At 45.3% G+C, this 19,086-nt stretch overlaps 1 protein-coding gene across 1 annotated transcript in view; it reads right to left on the minus strand.

Annotated features, from left to right (window-relative positions):
• Positions 1–1,385: 1,385 nt before the first annotated feature.
• Positions 1,386–19,086, minus strand: part of RAB31 (RAB31, member RAS oncogene family) — a 112,103-nt gene continuing 94,402 nt past the window's right edge. The window contains exons 6-7 of the mRNA XM_082667217.1: positions 18,506–18,615; positions 1,386–4,712 (exon numbers count right to left, since the gene is read on the minus strand). Coding sequence (XP_082523343.1) covers positions 4,618–4,712; positions 18,506–18,615 — 205 coding nt within the window. The 3' untranslated portion in view covers positions 1,386–4,617. The remainder of the gene's footprint in view (positions 4,713–18,505; positions 18,616–19,086) is intronic.

Below are 19,086 nucleotides of genomic sequence, written 5' to 3' on the forward strand. Positions count from 1 at the left end.
ACTACCGAGCCTGTGCTCTAGAGCCCGCGAGCCACAACTACTGAGTCCGCATGCCACAACTACTGAAGCCCGTGCGCCTAGAGCCCATGCTCCGCAACAAGAGAAGCCACCACAATAAGAAGCCCGCGCACCTCAATGAAGAGTAGCCCCCGCTCACCGCAACTAGAGAAAGCCCGCATGCAGCAATAAAGACCCGACACAGCCAAAAATTTAAAAAAGTTTATTAACAAAAAAAAGTTAATTTTTTTTTCTTTTCTTTCCCTGTGGTATGCGGGCCTCTCACTGCTGTGGCCTCTCCCGTTGTGGAGCACAGGCTCCAGAAGCGCAGGCTCAGCAGCCGTGGCTCACGGGCCCAGCCGCTCCGCGGCATGTGGGATCCTCCCAGACCGGGGCACGAACCCGTGTCCCCTGCATCGGCAGGCGGACTCTCAACCACTGTGCCACCAGGGAAGCTCCAAAAGTTAAATTTTTTAATTAAAAAAGACAGGAGAAGATAACAGAAGCTAGCATTTGACTTCTTCCTCTCTTACCAGTCTATGGTCGTAGGCGACTTACTAACCTCCTGGGCCTCGGTTTGCTCATCTGTAGAATGGAGAGGATAATAGTATCTGCCTGATAAAGGGGGTTGTGAAAATAGAATGAGGTCATATGATGTAAAACACCTGGGACAGTAGCTAGAGCAAAGCAGGTTGCTAAATTCGTGTTTGCTCTCGTTTACGAGCACCTGCTCCGTGCCGGGACCAAAAGAGGTACTTTCTGTCCAGTGAAACCCGTAAAGCCCACTCAGGAGGCACTGAGGGTGTTGACGTCTGTGTTCACAGGGCCCTCTCGGCTGCCCGGAGCCCCCACGGGCAGCGCTCTTCACACGCATGTTCTCCTTGAATCCTGAGGACACACGCCTGCAGGGTAGGTGCTACAGCTTTATTTGGTGGCCATCATACCTTGTACGACACCTTGGGGGCAGATGTTTTCAGGATTCGGAATTTTGTTTGGCATTTATAACAGTAATACGGTGCATCCATTACAGAACACGCAGCAGAGTCAGGGATCGAATCCTACAAGCAAACGGCAGGAATTCTGCAACCGAATATGCAGACATTCCCCCCTCACCCCCGCCTGGTTGGATAAGTAGCTATAAATAGCATCACATCAGTTCAGGTCTGGTTTTACGGCCAAATGAGTCCGTATCAAACTGAAGAAAAAGTCCCTTCCAAAGCTTTTGGGATTCCAGAATTGTGGATGGGTGCATATGAATTATTTTCTGCATTTTATATGTGAGGAAACTGAAGCTTAAAGAGATTGACCTTCCAAACCCTCCCACAGCCAGCAAGTTACTTAAAACAATTATTCATCTGAACATTATAATAAGAAAAAGACAAAGTCGGTAAAAGTTAAAATATTTATTAGTATGAATCAGTGTGTGTTAAACCAAAGATACAATTGGACGATGTGGAGGGCAATGCTTTACTACAGAATATAAGGTGGAAAGGTCCTAATGTCTGCAGCAGCGTCTTCTATACATGAGAACTGGGTCCAGCCCAGACAGAAGCCCTTTACAAAAACACGAGAAAGGGAGCAGTTTACACAACTGAGCGGTGACAATGGATCACTGGGTCTGGTTTCATGGTTAAACCAGAACCTAATAGGTCTGAATGAGGCTTGGAGTCCTTTTACTTATGAGCCCACTCTTTCTTCAAGTTGCAATAAGCATGGCAGAGCAGGGAGAAGCAGGGCCCCTGAGGGGAGCCAGTTTCAGCCATCGCAGGCCATGTTCCTTGATCTCAGGGGGCATACTTTGGTCACCCGAGTCTCCCTCGGTCCTCGGTGGGTCCCAGCCCTTGCTTGGCTAAATGTTGGCTTTAGGTCTTCAGCCGTCTGTGGTTTGCAAGGGAAGTCATCTTTAGCGCCCCGATGTACCACTTTCCACTATGAAAATGGCAGGTCAATTATGTGCGTAGGTAGAATGTCTGCATGACCCCACTGCCATTTTAGAGATTCCCACCGGGAAATAATCCCTCTGAGAGCCCGTGCCTGCGTTACATGACACAGAGTCACGAGCCAGACTCAGCCAGTGAAATGGATCACATGTCGGCGTAACAAATATGAAATCATATTTACACATATACACAAGTGTACCGCACAGGAGAGGAAGGAAAACAGAGGAAAAGAGCACATTTGGGGAAACTGGGCAAAGGATGCTGCTTGACATTTTGGAGCAACAGTCATTTCCAGGCCTTTACATGATATTGCGTGGTTATAGTTCAAAGATTAGAACAGCCAGAAAGTACTCTCAAGGCAAAATAGAGGAAGATCCGAAAGCCTCCTTGCGGACAAGGCTCGAGCACCTATCTTCAGGGAAGACGCCGTGTTCCTGTGAACGTGTGTGTGCCCAAGTGCCATCTACTCTTTCTACCAGTTGCTCCAAGGACTGACTATAGACACATTGTCCCCTGATGGCGTGAATAGTTAAGGCCATACAGGAAGGCAAAAGAGTGGTTCCCACCCTCGTGGGCTTCTGGGTGGGTACCCACCTCGTGGGTGGGTAGCCTGCTGGTTAAGACTGGCTGTTTTATGCAAGATGCGAGCACCGAAGACTTGCTGGGCTGCGTACCTCCTTAGCTAGGCAACCTTGTCTAGAGACAAGCCCAGGTCCTCGGGGACAGCTGGATGATGAAAGATTCCAAAATAAGCCTACATTACACCTGGAATTAGGTCATTTGAATTTGCAACCCACATTTTTTTTAAGAGGCAAGATAATCGCTTGGCCTGCAAGCAGAATCACAGTAGCCCATGATAGTGACAAGATGAAGAAAACCCTAAAAATCCCTGCAAAGGCCCTGCCAAGACGTCCACGTGCCAACTGCTAACAGTATTTGAGGAACCCGTCTGAGAGAGCTATGAGGCACTCTTGAACCAAAAGTAAGTGTTTCCAGCGTTCGTGTCCTAAGATTGTCAAGTTACTCTTGCAAGCTGGATGAAGCGGTAAGAACATCAAACTGACAACACGTTCTCGAGTTTAAAAACTGTAAATCTGAGATTTCGACCTGCTTTCTTGACTGCAGTCCATGTGAAGAAGTGTGAACTTGGCCCTGGCCTCTCAAGGACTCTCGCTTTTTTGGTGGCAGACTCAGCGTCCCCGCCCATCCAGGGCTCAGGGGCAGAGCCTGGCAGGACTCAAGCACGGCTACTGAAAGGTCGAGGGTTTTACTCAGCTTATGATCTCTTCCCTGATTTTTACACTGTAGGTTTCCAATTAATGTTTGTTGAGCCTCGAAGGTACCAGCTGGCCCTGATGCCATACTGCGTGATCAACCACATCTCACCCCCAAAAGGGGCACCAATCTGCATATCCTCCCAGAATCACCTCCCAACATGAGCCCTCGGAGGAAACCAACTGCCTCTTGATCCCAGGTTTCTATGAAAGTTAGAATGGAAACAGGATTTGAATTTTCAATGGGGACGGCTTTTCCTCCTTTCCATGCCTTCTTCCCTTTTCCTTCCATTGGATTCAGACATCTTTAACTAATTGAGCGGACAGAACACCTGAAAAGGGAGGGTTCACTGAAGTTTGTTCTCAGCCAACTGGCATTCCAGGGTTGGCCCTCTGGTTAGCCTTAATACCCACACCCTCAAAGCTTGGCATCTTCTTAAAGACTTTCTCTGATTTTGCAGTTTTGGGGTGTCTAGAATCTTAATGTGCTGGTACTTCCTCTGGCTGGCTTTCCTGTACCCTATTATTCATTGATATTATTCGAAGTTTGCCCTACAATTTAGATTCAAACATCCTCCAGGTAATTTGTTCCCCGGATATGACACTATGACAAACTCTCTTAGTAAAATAATACTCTGTGTGAAACTTCCCTAAGAGAGTGGGAATTTATTACTGTGGAGGTGATGCAAACCAGGTGGTCTCTGGAATAATATTTATACCCTGCGTTTGTCACAGTTTACACAGTAGTGACTCCAATGACTTCCAAACCAGGCCTCCAAATACCAGAATGACATGATATATTGTAGTCAGATTTGGTTGGTTGGTTTATATGACCAAAACTTAGAAAAATGTTCATCAAGTAAACGTCACAGATGTAGATAAAACTTCCTAATACATCTTTCTCCACTTTCATAACAGCGCAAGTCTATAGCAGATGGTCCAATTACACTCCACTGAAAGGGAAATTCCAAGAACCTTTCAGTGGAGGTTGGTTGAGTAATTAAGGCAATGGCACTGAAGAAGTTCCTGAAATTCGGTTAGAAACATAGGAAATCAGAGTGGAACACCAGTTTAGAATCGCACACACATAAGCCAGTAAGACTTTTGTACAAATTTAAGAATATTTTGAGGCTTTTAACCAAAAACTCAACTATAATTAATACCTAAATCCATTCCCTCCGAGTGAATTCCACGCACCAAAGGCCCTTTCCTGGCAGTGTGGTGGTTTTTCCCAGAGTTTTGTAGAATCCTTTTCCAGGGATGTTCCCTGCCCCGTTCCCTGCGGGTCTCACCTCCCTCTGAGCCAGGGGCCAGGCCACCGAGGGTGGGAGGCCCCCGCAGCAGCGCAGCAGCGCACGGGGAGGGGAGCTCCGGCCTCTTCAAGCACAGGGGACCCCAGCCCCAGGTCAGCAGCACCGCCGGCCGGCCTGCGAAGTTGGCTTCAGTTTGATTGTTCCGTTGTTTCCGTTTTCATGGGGGTCCAACGGTGGGATCTGGCGACCTGGAAGGAATGGAGGCCAAGGTTGAATTCCTGTTCCCAGCCAACCCCACCCCGCTTCCACTTCTCCAGTCATGTGCGGGTCGCACACGAGGCAGAGGGGCTGTGGTACTAGTTCGTTCCCCCTCTCCCTCCGCTGTATGAAGTCAAGCTCAAGCATAGAAAGTTAAGGAGAAGGAAAAGCAGCTTTCTGATCATAAGTATTTCCCCGGAGGTGGAAGCCCTGCTCCAGAGCCGGCATCCCTCTTCTCTGCACAAACAGCGGCCACTGGTTCCTCCCAGCCTTCCCCCCGCATCCACCATCGGAATGAGCCCCTTCTCAGCTCCTAGGGAGGCCTCATCTTTGTGCTTCTAAAAACAGACCTGGCTTGGGAATTGTGATGGTCCCAGTGACATCACGTATTAACACTGAGCTCCCGTCCCTCATCCTGCCAACGCACTTAGAGCATTAACTGGAAAGCCTTTGGAGACATTCTTCACAGGAAACAGTATCTTAAGTGTCATTCACAAGTAATCTTGTTTTAATTTAGAGAATTAGCTGAGAGTCTCTGCTAACAAATCCAAAGTAAAAATTAAACAGGTAGTGGAGGGGGATAGGATGTCGTAGTTAAAGAGTATATGTTTTGTTTTTTGTGGGTTTTTTTTTTTGGAGAGGATAAAGAAATCCTAAAGCTGTGCTGAGGGGTGCACATAAAAAACACTGAATTGTACATTTTGGTGAAATGTATAGTATGTGAGTTTTGTCTCAATAAAGCTGTCTTCTAAAAAGGGAATGGAATATGGAAATAACAAACATTTGTGCAGAACCTCACAGTTAAAAGATTTTCACAGGCACATCTTCACTGGGTCCTGTGAAGCTGTGAAATGACTGTTATGATCACCATTTTCCTATTAACTGGAGAACTCAGGCTACACCTGAAGGTCAATACCAAGGGGCACAGGTGGCTCTGATTATAACCTACATCTTGACTTTCTGATGGATCCCAAAGCCTGTGTCCCTCCCACTCTACCACGATAGCTCTTGATGCTACTTTTCTAACCCCCATGGAAAAGGCATGAAACACGAGCTCTAAAACAGGGATTTAAAAAAATCAGCTAATTAGGGCATCAGTTACTAGGTAACCAGTAATTAGAGATGGAAGGGAAATTAGTTCCAAGACAGAGCCCTTCCACACAAGTGGATGCCCTAAGGACCATAAAGAGAGTCAAAACGCCCTGGAAGAGGTGCATTTTCACAAGGGTGGAAATCGTCAATTTCACAGGTACTAATGCGTTGTGTAGATTGGGTGGTATGGCCACTCATCGAAGCTCGAGCATAAAGATTAAGGCCATTGGCAATTACCCAAAATTCAGAATTCGTGGTAGAGCTCTTATCCGCTTACGGGGCAGACATGAAGGCTGGAGGGATTTCTGCAGCTACTGCTTCTGCCCATTTGTGTCCTCCACAAAGCTGTACAAAGCTTCCGCAGGCCATTCTCCAAACAGTTCTGTCCTAATCCAGAAGCAAGTATGTACTTCCCTGTCCTGGACACGCTGTGTCTGTTTTATTAGTCATAAGAAAAGGGAAGGAAACAAAATGCCTCTCCTACTTTGTCAATCTTAAGTGATAAATAGAGGGGAAAGTTCCCAGTGACTACCAGTACTCTGATATATTTAGGTCAGATCTTCCCGCTCAAGTGTTCCATAACCCTCCAGAGAAAGTGATGTGTTGTGGAGGGATGGTAGTGTCAAGTTATAGCACTACTGGTGTTATTTATTTCTTTATTTGAAGTATAGTTGATTTATAATCTTGTGTTAACTTCTGCTGTACAGCAAAGTGATGCAGTCATACATACATATATATACATTCTTTTCCATATTCTTTCCCATTATGGTTTATCACTGGATATTGAATATAGGTCCCTGTGCTATACAGTAGGAACTTGTTGTTATCCACCCTATATATTATAATAGTTTGCCTCTGCTCATCCCAAACTCCCAGTCCTTCCCCCTCCCTCCCCCCAACCCCTTGGCAACCACAAGTCTGTTCTCTCCATCTGTGAGTCTGTTTCGTAGATAAGTTCATTTGTGTCATATTTTAGATTCCACATACAATTACTTAAGTTGTTTAAATTAACATTTCGGGTGCCTCCTGTGAGTGTTAGCAGCTGTAATAGGGGCTTTTGCATCTGCAATATTTTGGGACAAAATTATAACTCTGACCGGCGCATGCCGCTGCCCTAGTTAACTAGTCAAGTACTGTTTACCGATTAGTTTTGACTACATCAAGATCAGTATCCTACCCTCCCATCAACCTCATGGTATTCTTAAGTTGTTAACTCTAAAGTTAGCAAAATAGCATTAAGCGGTATGCCCTCCTCTATGTGACCGATTCTACACACCAAGTGTCATAAAATTTCCTAAGTTTTTTCCTAGGAAAAGTACCTCAAATATAGAAAAAGCTCATCCAGAAGACTGAAGTCACGAAAGTGGACTGAAGAGCTAGAAAGGGCAATGCCGGAGCAGCCCATCCCATCCCATCAGCACCTCCTTTGTCCCCATTCCTCCTCCTCTTCCCTGGCCCTCACTTCTCTCCTCAGCAGACGGTCAGGGGGACAAGGTCTGGGAGCAAGATTAGGTAACACTCGAGGCAGCCCCCCAAGGAGACGCCCCTCTAATTTGTTTTAAACTGTGAGCAACGTTTCTGAATCAGTGTCGAACCCGGCTTCTGAGAGGAGCCGGGTTCTGTTTATCTTCAGAATATCCCAAATCTCACGGAATAGAACAAAATATTTCTACGAGATGGAATGACTGCCGTTTGTTTACATATTTGGGTTCCATGTAAAATTTTGAGAAAAGGGCTGTTCTACTAAAAAAAAAAAAAAAAAAAATTAAAAACCGCTGATCCACAGCTCGGTGCTTTGTGACCGCCCGGAGGGGTGGGATAGGGAGGGTGGGAGGGAGGGAGACGCAAGAGGGAAGAGATATGGGAACATATGTATATGTATAACTGATTCACTTTGTTATGAAGCAGAAACTAACACACCATTGTAAAGCAATTATACTCCAATAAAGATGTAAAAAAAAAAAAAAAAAAAAGTTGATCCAAAACACCTTTGAGGGTTTCTCTGGTGGCGCAGTGGTTGAGAGTCCGCCTGCCGATGCAGGGGACACGGGTTCGTGCCCCGGTCCGGGAAGATCCCACATGCCGCGGAGCGGCTGGGCCCGTGAGCCATAGCCGCTGAGCCTGCGCGTCCGGAGCCTGTGCTCCGCAACGGGAGAGGCCACAACAGTGAGAGGCCCGCATACCGCAAACAAAACAAAACAAAAACAAAACACCTTTGAGGCCATCTGCACTGGAATGTGAATTAAAGGCTTAGATTGGTGTCCTGTGACACATCAAGGCATTTTTATGGGTATCATGACATTTGTTTCTAGGTTTTGTTCCTGAGAATTGGGCTGCCCAAACCTTTTAGTCATGTCCAATTTTGTCATCATCGTGTAGATATGGTCATCATGGTCAATTGGAAAATGTTCTTTACAAATGTAGCAATTTCTCATTGAAAACTGCCCTCCTGGGGGAACATAATAGATTTCATGGTTCCCCAATGAAGAGGGAAGGCGCTAACTAGCCGTGTGGCTCCAAGTACATCATTATAGTAACTGCTTCCCTTTAAGGAATAAAGAGCTGGTATTACAGCCTTAAAATTCCCTTTTAATACCAATAAAAAGATATTTTCACACTTGTTCTGTGAATAAAGTTTCTTCAGTAACTCCTTAAAAAAAAAAAAAAAGAATCACTGCAGTTTCCTTAGACTTTGTGTTTCTCATCTGGTGGAAAGAGTTTTGAGATCTGAGTGAGACTGTTCCGGGTGAGTGAATTCAGACATGCTATCTGCTCTCTCCAAGACGGCCTTTCCTCACCTACAAAAAGAACACGGGAAGTAGCCTGACAACCACCACGCATCACAGACGCTGTGGCTAATGTGCCAGGAGCCCAGGACGATGGGCGGGCCCCCAGCACCCCAGGCTCTGGATGCAGCTACGTATCAACCCCGGCCTCCCCCTCCGCGCAGTGGATGCTTAGTGTTCAGTTACTAGGATGGGGCCCATCCTGCTCTTCTCCTAAACACTCAGTCGGGGAGGGGCCCGCACGTGCCAGCTTCAAACAGTAAGAAGAAAGGAAGTGCTTCCATTTCCAGGCAGAGAAAGGAAAGCCGGGCCCTAACGACGACGCAAGCACCTTGAAAAGTGCAGGAAGCCACCAGCGCTGTGAAAACACACCAAGAGCTCGGATCTTGTGGTCGGAGCTATTTGGAACTTACTCAAAGCTTAAAGGCACTTACACAATAGCATAGTTCCGGAAAATGCCATAGCGTTTGGTACCAAGGTGATCACCTTGGAACACTGTTGAATCAGTATTAATTACATGGGCACAGAATTGGACAAAAATATCCACGCAAACGTCTGAAAGAAACATCACTGCATGTTTCTGCTCTTATAAAATGTCCTCTGAGTACACAACCTCCAAACAGCTCGTTCTGGAGTATAAATCCTACGGCAGGGTGTTTATTTTAATAAGGTTTGGATTGTGTAAGATTCTGCTTGGGAAAAGTTAAAAGACTTTTTTTTTTTTTTTTGGAGTTCCGTTTTCCTGAAAGTTGATAGCCCAGAGAAAAAGCAGGCTTTAATAAATGATTCCTCAAGAATTCAGTATGTGAGAAAACAAACTCCAAGCCTATCAGCTGTATCACGGCTCTGGACTGGGGCTGTAACGCTTTCACACACAGCAGGCTCAGCTGCAGCTGTCTTCTCGCCCTGTGTGGCGACCGGTCGCTTTCTGCACAGGCCTGGAGTCCTCCCTGACAAGTCGCTGTTTGCATTCTTCTCTCTTATCCCAGTCCCAGGATTTCTGAGGCTCAGCTTTGTTTGGTCGGTGTTAGAGGTGCTGGTACTTGCCCTGTCACTTCCATTTCTTGATCCTGATTTTCTGAATCACCCAGAGACCAAGTTTACTAGGACTCGGCAGTCTTTGCCCTTGATCGTGACCTCCACGCCTCTCCATTTAGAGGGGGGTCTCTATGGCCCACTGCGGTGCTCACAATCACGGGACCCTGCCCTAGAAATAGAGTGGGGCAGGCGACACATGCATGACACTCGAGGTCATCCTCTGAACCGTCCTTTTGCTGTGGAAAGAAGACAATATTGGGATTATGAGATGACCTGGAACATTAGAGTCTAGACCTCGGAAGGTGCTAACATTCTGTGCAGGACCAGCATGGCTTAGGATTCAGGAAGTGGATTCAGCCGGAGGCTGGCAGAAAATCCAGGTCAGGGATAATGACAGCCTTAATTTGGGTGCAGTGGAGAGAAGTAGAAAACAGGGCCGGAAGGAGAACCGTAGGAAGACACCTGGCAGACGTGACAATTGATTGGATGTGGGAGGGTGAAGAGACGGGGGAGGAAAACTGAAGTTCAAGTCTAGGAGCCTCGGGAACGGTGACGCCCCAGCAGAGGAGGAAGCGAGGGGGCAGATCACCACTGGCCGGTAGTCCAAAATGCCAAACGTCTTCAGCACGAAGGGGCTTAAGTTACTCTAAGATCATTACGCTTCCTTACCTTTCAAAGGCATCGTTTCCTTCTATTTATTTTTTTAATTAATAGACTATATTTTGGGGAAGGGAGGTAGCTTTAGGTTTACAGAAGAAGTTGAGCATAAAGTTCAGAGAGTTCCCATACACTCCTCCTCCTAACTCCCGATTTCCTCTGTTTTAACGTCTTGCAGGAGTGTGGAACATTTATTACAACTGATGAGCCATTACTGATCATTAAGTGAAGTCCATGGTTTCCACGAGGGCTCACTCTTAGCGCTGTACATTCTATGGGTTTTGAGAAATGTATAATGACATGCAGCCGCCATCACAGTATCACACAGAATAGTTTCACTGCCAGCCCCTGGCAGCCACGGATCGTTTTACTGTCCCCATAGTTGTGCCTCTTCCAGAGTGTCATATAGTTGGAATCATATAGTATGTATGTAGCCTTTTCAGACTGGCTTCTTTCACTTAGTAAATATGCATTTAACATTCTCCCGTGTCTTTTCATGGCCTGATAGCTCATTTCCTCTTATCGCTGGAAAATATTCCATTGTGTGGATATAGCCCTTTTAATTTTTTAGTTTAACATTTAAAAATTATAAGACGCAAAAAAAAAAAAAAAAAAAACACAAGCCACAAAGAACAAATCTAATAAACTAGACTTCATCAAAATGAAAAACTTCTGCTCTTCCAAAGACGTCAAGCAAGTGAAAACGCAAGCCACAGCCTGGGAGAAAATATTTGAAAGACAATTATCTGATAAAGAGCATGTATCCAAACTATATAAATAATCTTTAGAACCCAATAATAAGAAAACAACTCAATACAAAACGGGCAAAAGTTGAACAGACACTTCCCCAAAGAAGACACAAGGATTGCGAATAAGCACACGAAAAGGCACTCAACGTAATCTGTCGTTAGGAAGATGGACGTCAAAACCACAAGGAGAGACCACTATATTCCCATTCGAATGACTGAAGTTTTATCAACTGATCATTCCACGTGCTGGCAAGGAGCTGGAGCTACTGGAGCTCTCCTGTATTGGTGGTGGGAATGTAAAATGTTCAAACTGCTTTGGAACACAGTCTGGGGGACCCTTAGAGTGTGAACCATTAGCTGTGAGATAAGCCAGTTGCGCCACTTCTAGGTATTTCCCCACACAGACTTGTACACGAAAGCTCATCACAGCCTTGCCTGTAATTAATTGCCAAAACCTGAAAACAGCCCAAATGTTTAGGTGAATGGACTAACAAATTTTTACTCACGTTACGGAATACCACTCGGTACTAAAATGGAACTCAGCAAAATCCATTGTGTGTTCAACTCAGATCAGGACAACTGACCTAACTGCTCGCATAAAGAAATTGCAAGGAGGGAACCTACTGCTAAGGAGGGAACCTACTGCTAAGGAGGGGCTTAAAAGACACACCAGCTAATTTTATCAATTTTATCCACTGTGTGTGGAGCTTATTTGCCTCCTGATCCAAACAAACTATAAAATGCAAACAAAGAAACCAGTTATGATCATTATGAACCATTGAAAATCTGAACACTGGATGTTTGATGATATGAATATGATTATAGCATTATGAGTATTAATGTGAGCATGTCGTTGTTTTAGGTAAAAAAAAGTTACATGCTGAGAATATTTACAGATGAAATGATGTCTGGAATTCCCTTCGAAATAATACAGGCAGGGGGTCGGGGGGAGTGGGGGGTAGGGATGAAACCAGCTTGGTTATGAGTACAGTCTGCCCTCTATGTCTGCAGGTTCTGTATCCGCTGATTCAACTCACCGCAGACTGAAAATATTCGAGGGAAAAAAAAATTCCAGAAAGTTCCAGAAAGTAAAAGTTGAATTTGCCACATTGGCAACTGTTTGAATAGCATTTACATTGTATTTACAACTATTTGCGTAGCACTGACATTGTCTTAGGTATTATTTGTAATCTAGAGATTATTGAAAGTATATGGCAGGATGTGCTTGGCTATATACAAATACTACACCCTTTTATATAAGGGACTTGAGGATCCTCGCTGGGGTCCTAAGCAATCCTCCAAGGACACCAGGTGATGACCGTACGTGACGGTTCATTATGTTATTCAGTTTACTGGTGTATATGTTTAAATTTTCCTGTAATAAAGTCTTTTGTTAAGTTCCCTGCAATCTCACCGCCATGAAACAACCACTGTTGACGTTTTAATGTGTGTGTATCTTCCCAATATTTGCCCAGAAGAATATATTTACTATTATATATTATATGGTTCGTATTTTATAAAATCAGGATATTATACAAACTGCTCTATAACTTTGGTTTCACACTCAACATTTTCTCTTTTTATGTCACTAAAGACAGATTTACAAACTCATTTTTAACCACTAGTTTATACTGGTGTCCCATGATTTTTAAAAAATTATTTCCCAAGTGTTGGACAGTTAAGTCATTTCCTGTTTTTCACCATCATGAATACTGTTACCATAAGCTGCCATCTGCAATGAGAAGTGATACAGACTCGCAGTTGAGAGCCTGGGTTCTGGAGCCCGGCTGCCTGGCTGCTAATCCTGACCCTCTGTGACCTAGAGCAGATCACAAACCTCTCCACACCTCAGCTTCCTCAGATGTAAAATAGGGATGATAACAGTGCCTATTTCACAAGACAAACGGTGCATTAATGAGCTAATATATATGTAAGCAATTGCAACAATGGCACAGAATGACAATTTGTTCTATGTGAAACATCATTACTACATTTTGCACGCCTGGCCAATTTCTTCTTTAGAATCACTGGGATAAAAGATATGCACGTTTAGGGCTTTTGAGACCCAACTTACCCACATTCTGAAACTACATTCTTTTGCAGAGGTCTCCTATCATTGCATTTGGTAAATTAACTTTCGAGGGGTTAAGAAAGTGGACAGGCTTTGTCTTTGTCCTTTCCTTGTCCCACAAAGGCTAAACTTACCTTCATTTGACAGTTTGCTGTACTATTATAAAATGTGCATATGTTTTGTTTTGTTTTAAACTTTCTTTAACCTGCTCCAAACCAAAAGTGTCCACCTAGAGAATTTCAAAATCCAGTGGACTTAAAATAGCTAACACTCTGTGCAACAAATGATTGCAGACAAGACACGATTACTGCCCATAAGCCTTAACTTCCTGTCTTTCACGTTAACACCCTATTCTAATTTTTCCAAACTCATACGCTTGTACCTCTAATTACATTCACTTAAAAAAAAAACCCAAATATTTCTCACCTTGTTCTCAAACTAACAACAAACAAAAGCCTAGTTTCATCTCCAGATGTGATGTTCAGGACAAACTCTGTGTTCTCTAGTCAGTATTCAAGTTAGCTGAGCAGAAGCACAGCTGTCCAGCCTAGGTCCTGCCCCAATCCAGACATGTTTCTGTTGAGCCTGCAGCCCCAAGTCTTTTCGCCCTCAGGGAGAGATTCTTTTTAAAGGGTAGGGGATTTGAGTTGAAATCCACAAAGCAAACCTTGTGTTCCCCATGCTCCAGAATCCAGCCTGCCAGGCTCTTAGCAAATCCAGCCTCAGAGGACTTGCTCCTGTGCTCACTTTCCTCCTTCCAGGGAAGGGAGCCTGGGGTGCATCTCAGGACCATGCTGTTCCTTGTTCCCCATTCGGACCACTACCCAGTGTTCCTGGTTCTACTCCCAAAAGACTTCTGAAATTCACATCCACGTTTTTCCTCCTCATCCAGGCCTCTCTCCTAGAGGACCACAACAGCATCCTCCTCCTCCAGACACATTCTCCAGGGTGGATCTCCCCACTACAAGGCCTGCAAGCATCTGGCTCAGTCTCTAACACCCCTTTCCCCTCCCACCCCCCACCCCCCATGTGGTTCCTGAGCTCCCACCCTGCAGCCCACCCACCTCCTTTCTCTTCCTTAAAGGCTCCACCACTTCCTGCCTCAGGAACTCACACACCGTGTCCACTTGGCCTGACTGCTCTTCGTGAGCTCTCTGCCCTCTTCTCATTTTTCGGGTCTAGCCTAAAACCATCTCCCTGGGGAGACCTTCCCCAGCCAATCTAAAGTCCCCACCTGTAACTGTCCCCACGGTCCTTGTACTTTTGCTTCTCAGCCTTGACTACGATGTGTAATTACACACCCACTTGACTGTACCCACAGCCTGTCTCCCCACTCGACCGTCAGTCTGTTTTGTTCCCCAGGCTGTCCCTGGTGTCCAGCATGGCCTGGTGCTAGCCAACTTAAGTACCCATAGAAAAGTGACACATTTCACTTGATCTAGTGAATCCACTGAAATATTATCTCCTGGAACAGCATGAGATGAACTGGAAGGTCCAGATTCAAAAACCTCAGTTGGGCACTCTCTTATTTCCTAGCCTCATCTTTATGGGGAATGTGCCAGAATGAGATCAGCTCCCAGAGGACTTACAGCTCACCAGAAGAAGAGACGCATACCTGGAACCCTTGGAGAATCACTCAGAGAAAGCATATGTCCAAGTGTCAGAGTGATGGAGCAGAGACCATAGTAACCTCAAGTCAAAGGGGAGAGCCATGCATGAGACTTCACAAAGGCAGGAGATTCCAGGGAATTAACATCTGTGGGGAGGAAGGGAGGGGCATCTCATGCAGGGTGGGGCGGGAGAGAGCGAATGTACGAAGGAGGGAGCAAAGATGAAGCCTTTACTGCTGTTAGGGCTCCTCACCTGCCTCTCAAGGTGACTGAGACGGGCAGAGTAGTTTCATAGGGAAGACTATACAGGTTTGGGACAACAATCGAGTATTCACTGTGTTTCCACACACCAATTTAAAAACTCAATGGACAATAATTTTCTTGGCTAAGAATCCTTCCTATGTTTTAACTCAAAGAGGAAAACGTTAGTGTTCAAACTAAAGATCTAAAAACCCAGGGAAAAAAAAAAGAACAACCCCATGGGACTTCCCTGGCAGTCCAGTGGTTAAGACTCTGCATTTGCAGTGCAGGGGGTGTGGGCCTGATCCCTGGTTGGGGAACTAAGATCCCACACGCCACGTGGTGCGGCTGAAAAAAAAGAACAACTCTGAATGGAGATGCACGAAGAACATTAGCCACACACTGTTGGGTAAAGCGGGTCAAAAGTGAGTGGTGGAAAAGGGCACCAGGAGGATGCCAACCAGAGAACGGAGTGTGCACAGACCACCCCAAAGGCAGCACAAACACTTCACAGGGCAGCTTCAGTCTGAAAACAGTATTTTGCTAACAATTTCCAGTTATGAAATATATTAACTTATGTTCCCAAAACACAGTTGTCTCATTTCTGGCTTACGGGCCTTCTGGGAATGTAAAAGGGAAACGCTGGTCTCTTGCTCTGAATCAATTTTGCTTAAGCACACCTCTTTAACGGCTTTTCTTCTCACTCCTCCTGCATGGTTTTCTGTGACTGCTCTCTCCCAGGCATGTTGTCTCTGCAACCCTGTTCTGGGGGGCACAGGTGTCAGCAATATCTTGACCTATTTTGAGTTCAGGGAGGAGCATATGTAATACAAGTTGGAACAGGGGGCAGGAAAATAAACGAGGTGTCTGCTGTAATGTATCTAGGTGCGCTCAGTACTGTGTTTTAAGTTAACCTGTAAGTGGGTGACAACATCCCACTCTGGAGACATGCACCTGAAGGAATAGAGGCCAGGGAGGCACCAGGGTCCACATTATAAATATGGACGGACATCTCGCCACTGTCTGGGTATCCACAGGCTTCTTTGCTAAGGTAACTCTAACCAAAGTCTAATGAAACAGAAACAAACAACTGTTTATTTGATGTGGAAGATGAGGAGATACAAGAATTCAATGGCTTCTCTACGAATTAATGATTTGAAGCCATGATTACCCAGTGCTATAAGCAAAATGTTTTTGTTTTTTTTATTAAATGAAGCAGCCCACCAGGCTCTCAGGAATTCCTTATGCAAAGTCTCCATCACTTTGATCCATAAAGACCTCATATGCATGAAGGGATTTATACTGGCCGAACAGAGCAAAGGAATTAGCTTTTGAGTTGAGAGACTAATGCTTGGGCTCAGGCTTGTTTTCTTCCTTGAAGTCCTTATGTCATTTTATATCGAAAGCATGACTTTGCAGAAACCTCGGAAGGTCCCCTAGCTCGTGCAGAAATCCCAAGGTGAATTTCAGGTACACAGGGCTGCGTGGATGTGGGGGAGAGGGCTCTGGAAAATACCAGGAGCTGCACAGGGACGGCTGTGAATGTCACAGTTGTCAGCAGCTCTCCTGCTGCATTAATTAAAACCACTAATGCATATTCATAAAAACAAAATGTTTACCAGCTGTACAACTAGCCTGACGTACCAGAAAAGCTGAACGTCCCCAGAAAAGACAGAGTTTGAAGAAATACGAGGTTAGCGGAATGAGCTCAATCCAAACCCTCTTAGACGTCACCCAGACTCACACGGCGCAGCCCTGCACCCACGGCCCAATTTCGGGCAGGACCAGGAGTCTGAGGATGTGGGCTTTCCAACGTAAAACTACAGCCCTGGCGCACGAGAGTCCGACCTCCGAGACCCGAGAGCTCAGAGGATACTATTGTTTTGAGGGTGAAACCACAGCAGGAATACAAATCCTTCTGAAGGAGGAAGGAAGGGAAGTGGATGTGGACCCCGGCGAACAAGTGGGACCAGGGCTGCAGAGAGCTCCACTGCTTCTTTCGCGTGTTCCTGGGCCCTGTAAGTAACCCAGGTCAGAGCTCCTCATGTGCGGTGAAGTCTCCTTCAAGCCAAGAGAAACAAGCAAAATATTCCCTGCTGTGGGTTCTCAGAGTCTGAAGTAACAAACCAAAACCAGCGGAAAGGAAATCAAATCTGTCCTGGGAAGCACGGCCCCTCTGCCTCTGAGAGGTTCGCCAACAGGGACTGCAGGCCGCACGGAGACCAAAACATCAGTTTCCCTTCTGGAATTCCCTTCTGGAATTGCCTGCAGCCCAGCCAACTGTTCTGGGGTTCGGCTTTCCTGAGACGGGCACCCCAGGACTTTGGCTCCCTGCACCTGGCTAGGCACACGCTCCGAGGGCATCTCAGGACACAGTTTCTCGAGACAGCCACCGGCAGGTCGCTCTCTGGGGGGATCCAGGATGGAAAAGCTGTTACCAAGGAAGCTGTGAAGGTTCAAGCTGGCCGTCGGCTGGGGAACAGCCGCAGATAAAGGTTATTCGTGAGACCAACATAAAGATAGGGAAGCAAACACGACCCAGGACTGGGGACAAAGACAAGAGCCATCAGTTTCCATCAGTAACTGATCAGATGGACCCAGAGATGATCATGCTGAGTGAAGTAAGCCAGGCAGAGAACGACAAATACCATATGATATCACTTCTTACATGTGGAGTGTAAAAAAAAAAATGCAAATGAATTTATTTACAAAACAGAAACAGCTCACAGACATAGAAAACAAACTGATGGTCACCAAAGCGGAAAGGGGAGGGATAAACTAGGAGTTGGGGATTGACATATACACACTACTATCTATAAAATAGATAACCAATAAGGACCTACTGTACAGCACAGGGGACTGTGCTTAATATCTTGTAATAACCTGTAAGAGAAAAGAATCTGAAAAAAAGTATATATATACACACACACGTATAACTGAATGACTTTGCTGTACACCTGAAACTAACACGACATTGTAAATCAACTATACTTCAATTAAAAAAAAAAACTCATCAGAAATGAGGAAAAGTTTTCCACACCAACTCTCCACCCACTTCCCAACTTCAGGTCACATGGGATGAAGACACCACTTCTTGCCGACAATCACCAGGCAAAAGAAATGACTAAAAGCTTCTCTTGTTTCGTTTGCCCAGAGTCACTCAGTTTCATGGGTGATTTTGGTTTTCTATACCTTTATCACTCTCTATTTTCTTTCTCCTCCCCTGGACATACTAACATAAAATGCTATAAAATATATAATTCTTTGATTAAAATACATTTTATTTTCAACAGGATTACTTCATTTTGATTCACAAAACCCAGACTCGGCAGGTGAAACCACAGACTCGTAGAGATGGAGAATGAGGATGCACTGTGTGGGTCTGCAGTAACCAGGGCAGAACTGCAGGGTTTAGTATCTGTGGCATCGAACAAATTCACACAGAGGAAGTGCTCTCCTCTGGAGCTCCCTGGTTTTTATCCTCTGACTCCCAGAGCATAAAAATGCAAGCCATGCGGAAAACACAAATCAGGTACTTACTGATTCCTTGAAAGAGCTCTTCTATATTAATTGCATTCTTTGCACTGGTCTCAACCACAACAGCACCAATGGACTCTGCATACTCCTTAGCATCCTTCAGGGGCACCTCCCTGGAAAAGAGGGCAAACCCAGACAGAGATGAATGCTCGTTTGTACAGGATAAATAACCCGACAGAGCAAAGAAAAAGCTCACGTGCAAACAGCTCCCTTGTGGTCCTGCAGAATAGTAACTCGGTTGCTCAGCAAGTATTGGAAACCTAAGATGGGTGAGGCTTTTTCAAGTTTAAAACCTGCTCTCTGGCATCCATGGAGATAAACTACTGTCCCCGGTCCCACCGAAGGAAAGAACTCCAGAACAGTAGGAAAAGGCTTTAGGAGTAAGGCCAGCTTTCAGAGTTAGGATTGATTCCAAAATTTTTTCCCATAATAATGACTCAATATTTTTAAAAATCTGTGTATGTGCGTATGCATGCATACATGCTTTTCTAAGGATTTCCATATATTGCCTTTTATAAATCAGAGAAAATATGTGACATGATCTGGAAGTTTGGCAGTGAGCATGTTCACAACTCCAACGGCAC

The sequence above is a fragment of the Grampus griseus genome (assembly GCF_964374135.1).
Source record: "Grampus griseus genome assembly, chromosome: 12".
Classification (NCBI taxonomy): Eukaryota; Metazoa; Chordata; class Mammalia; order Artiodactyla; family Delphinidae; genus Grampus; species Grampus griseus.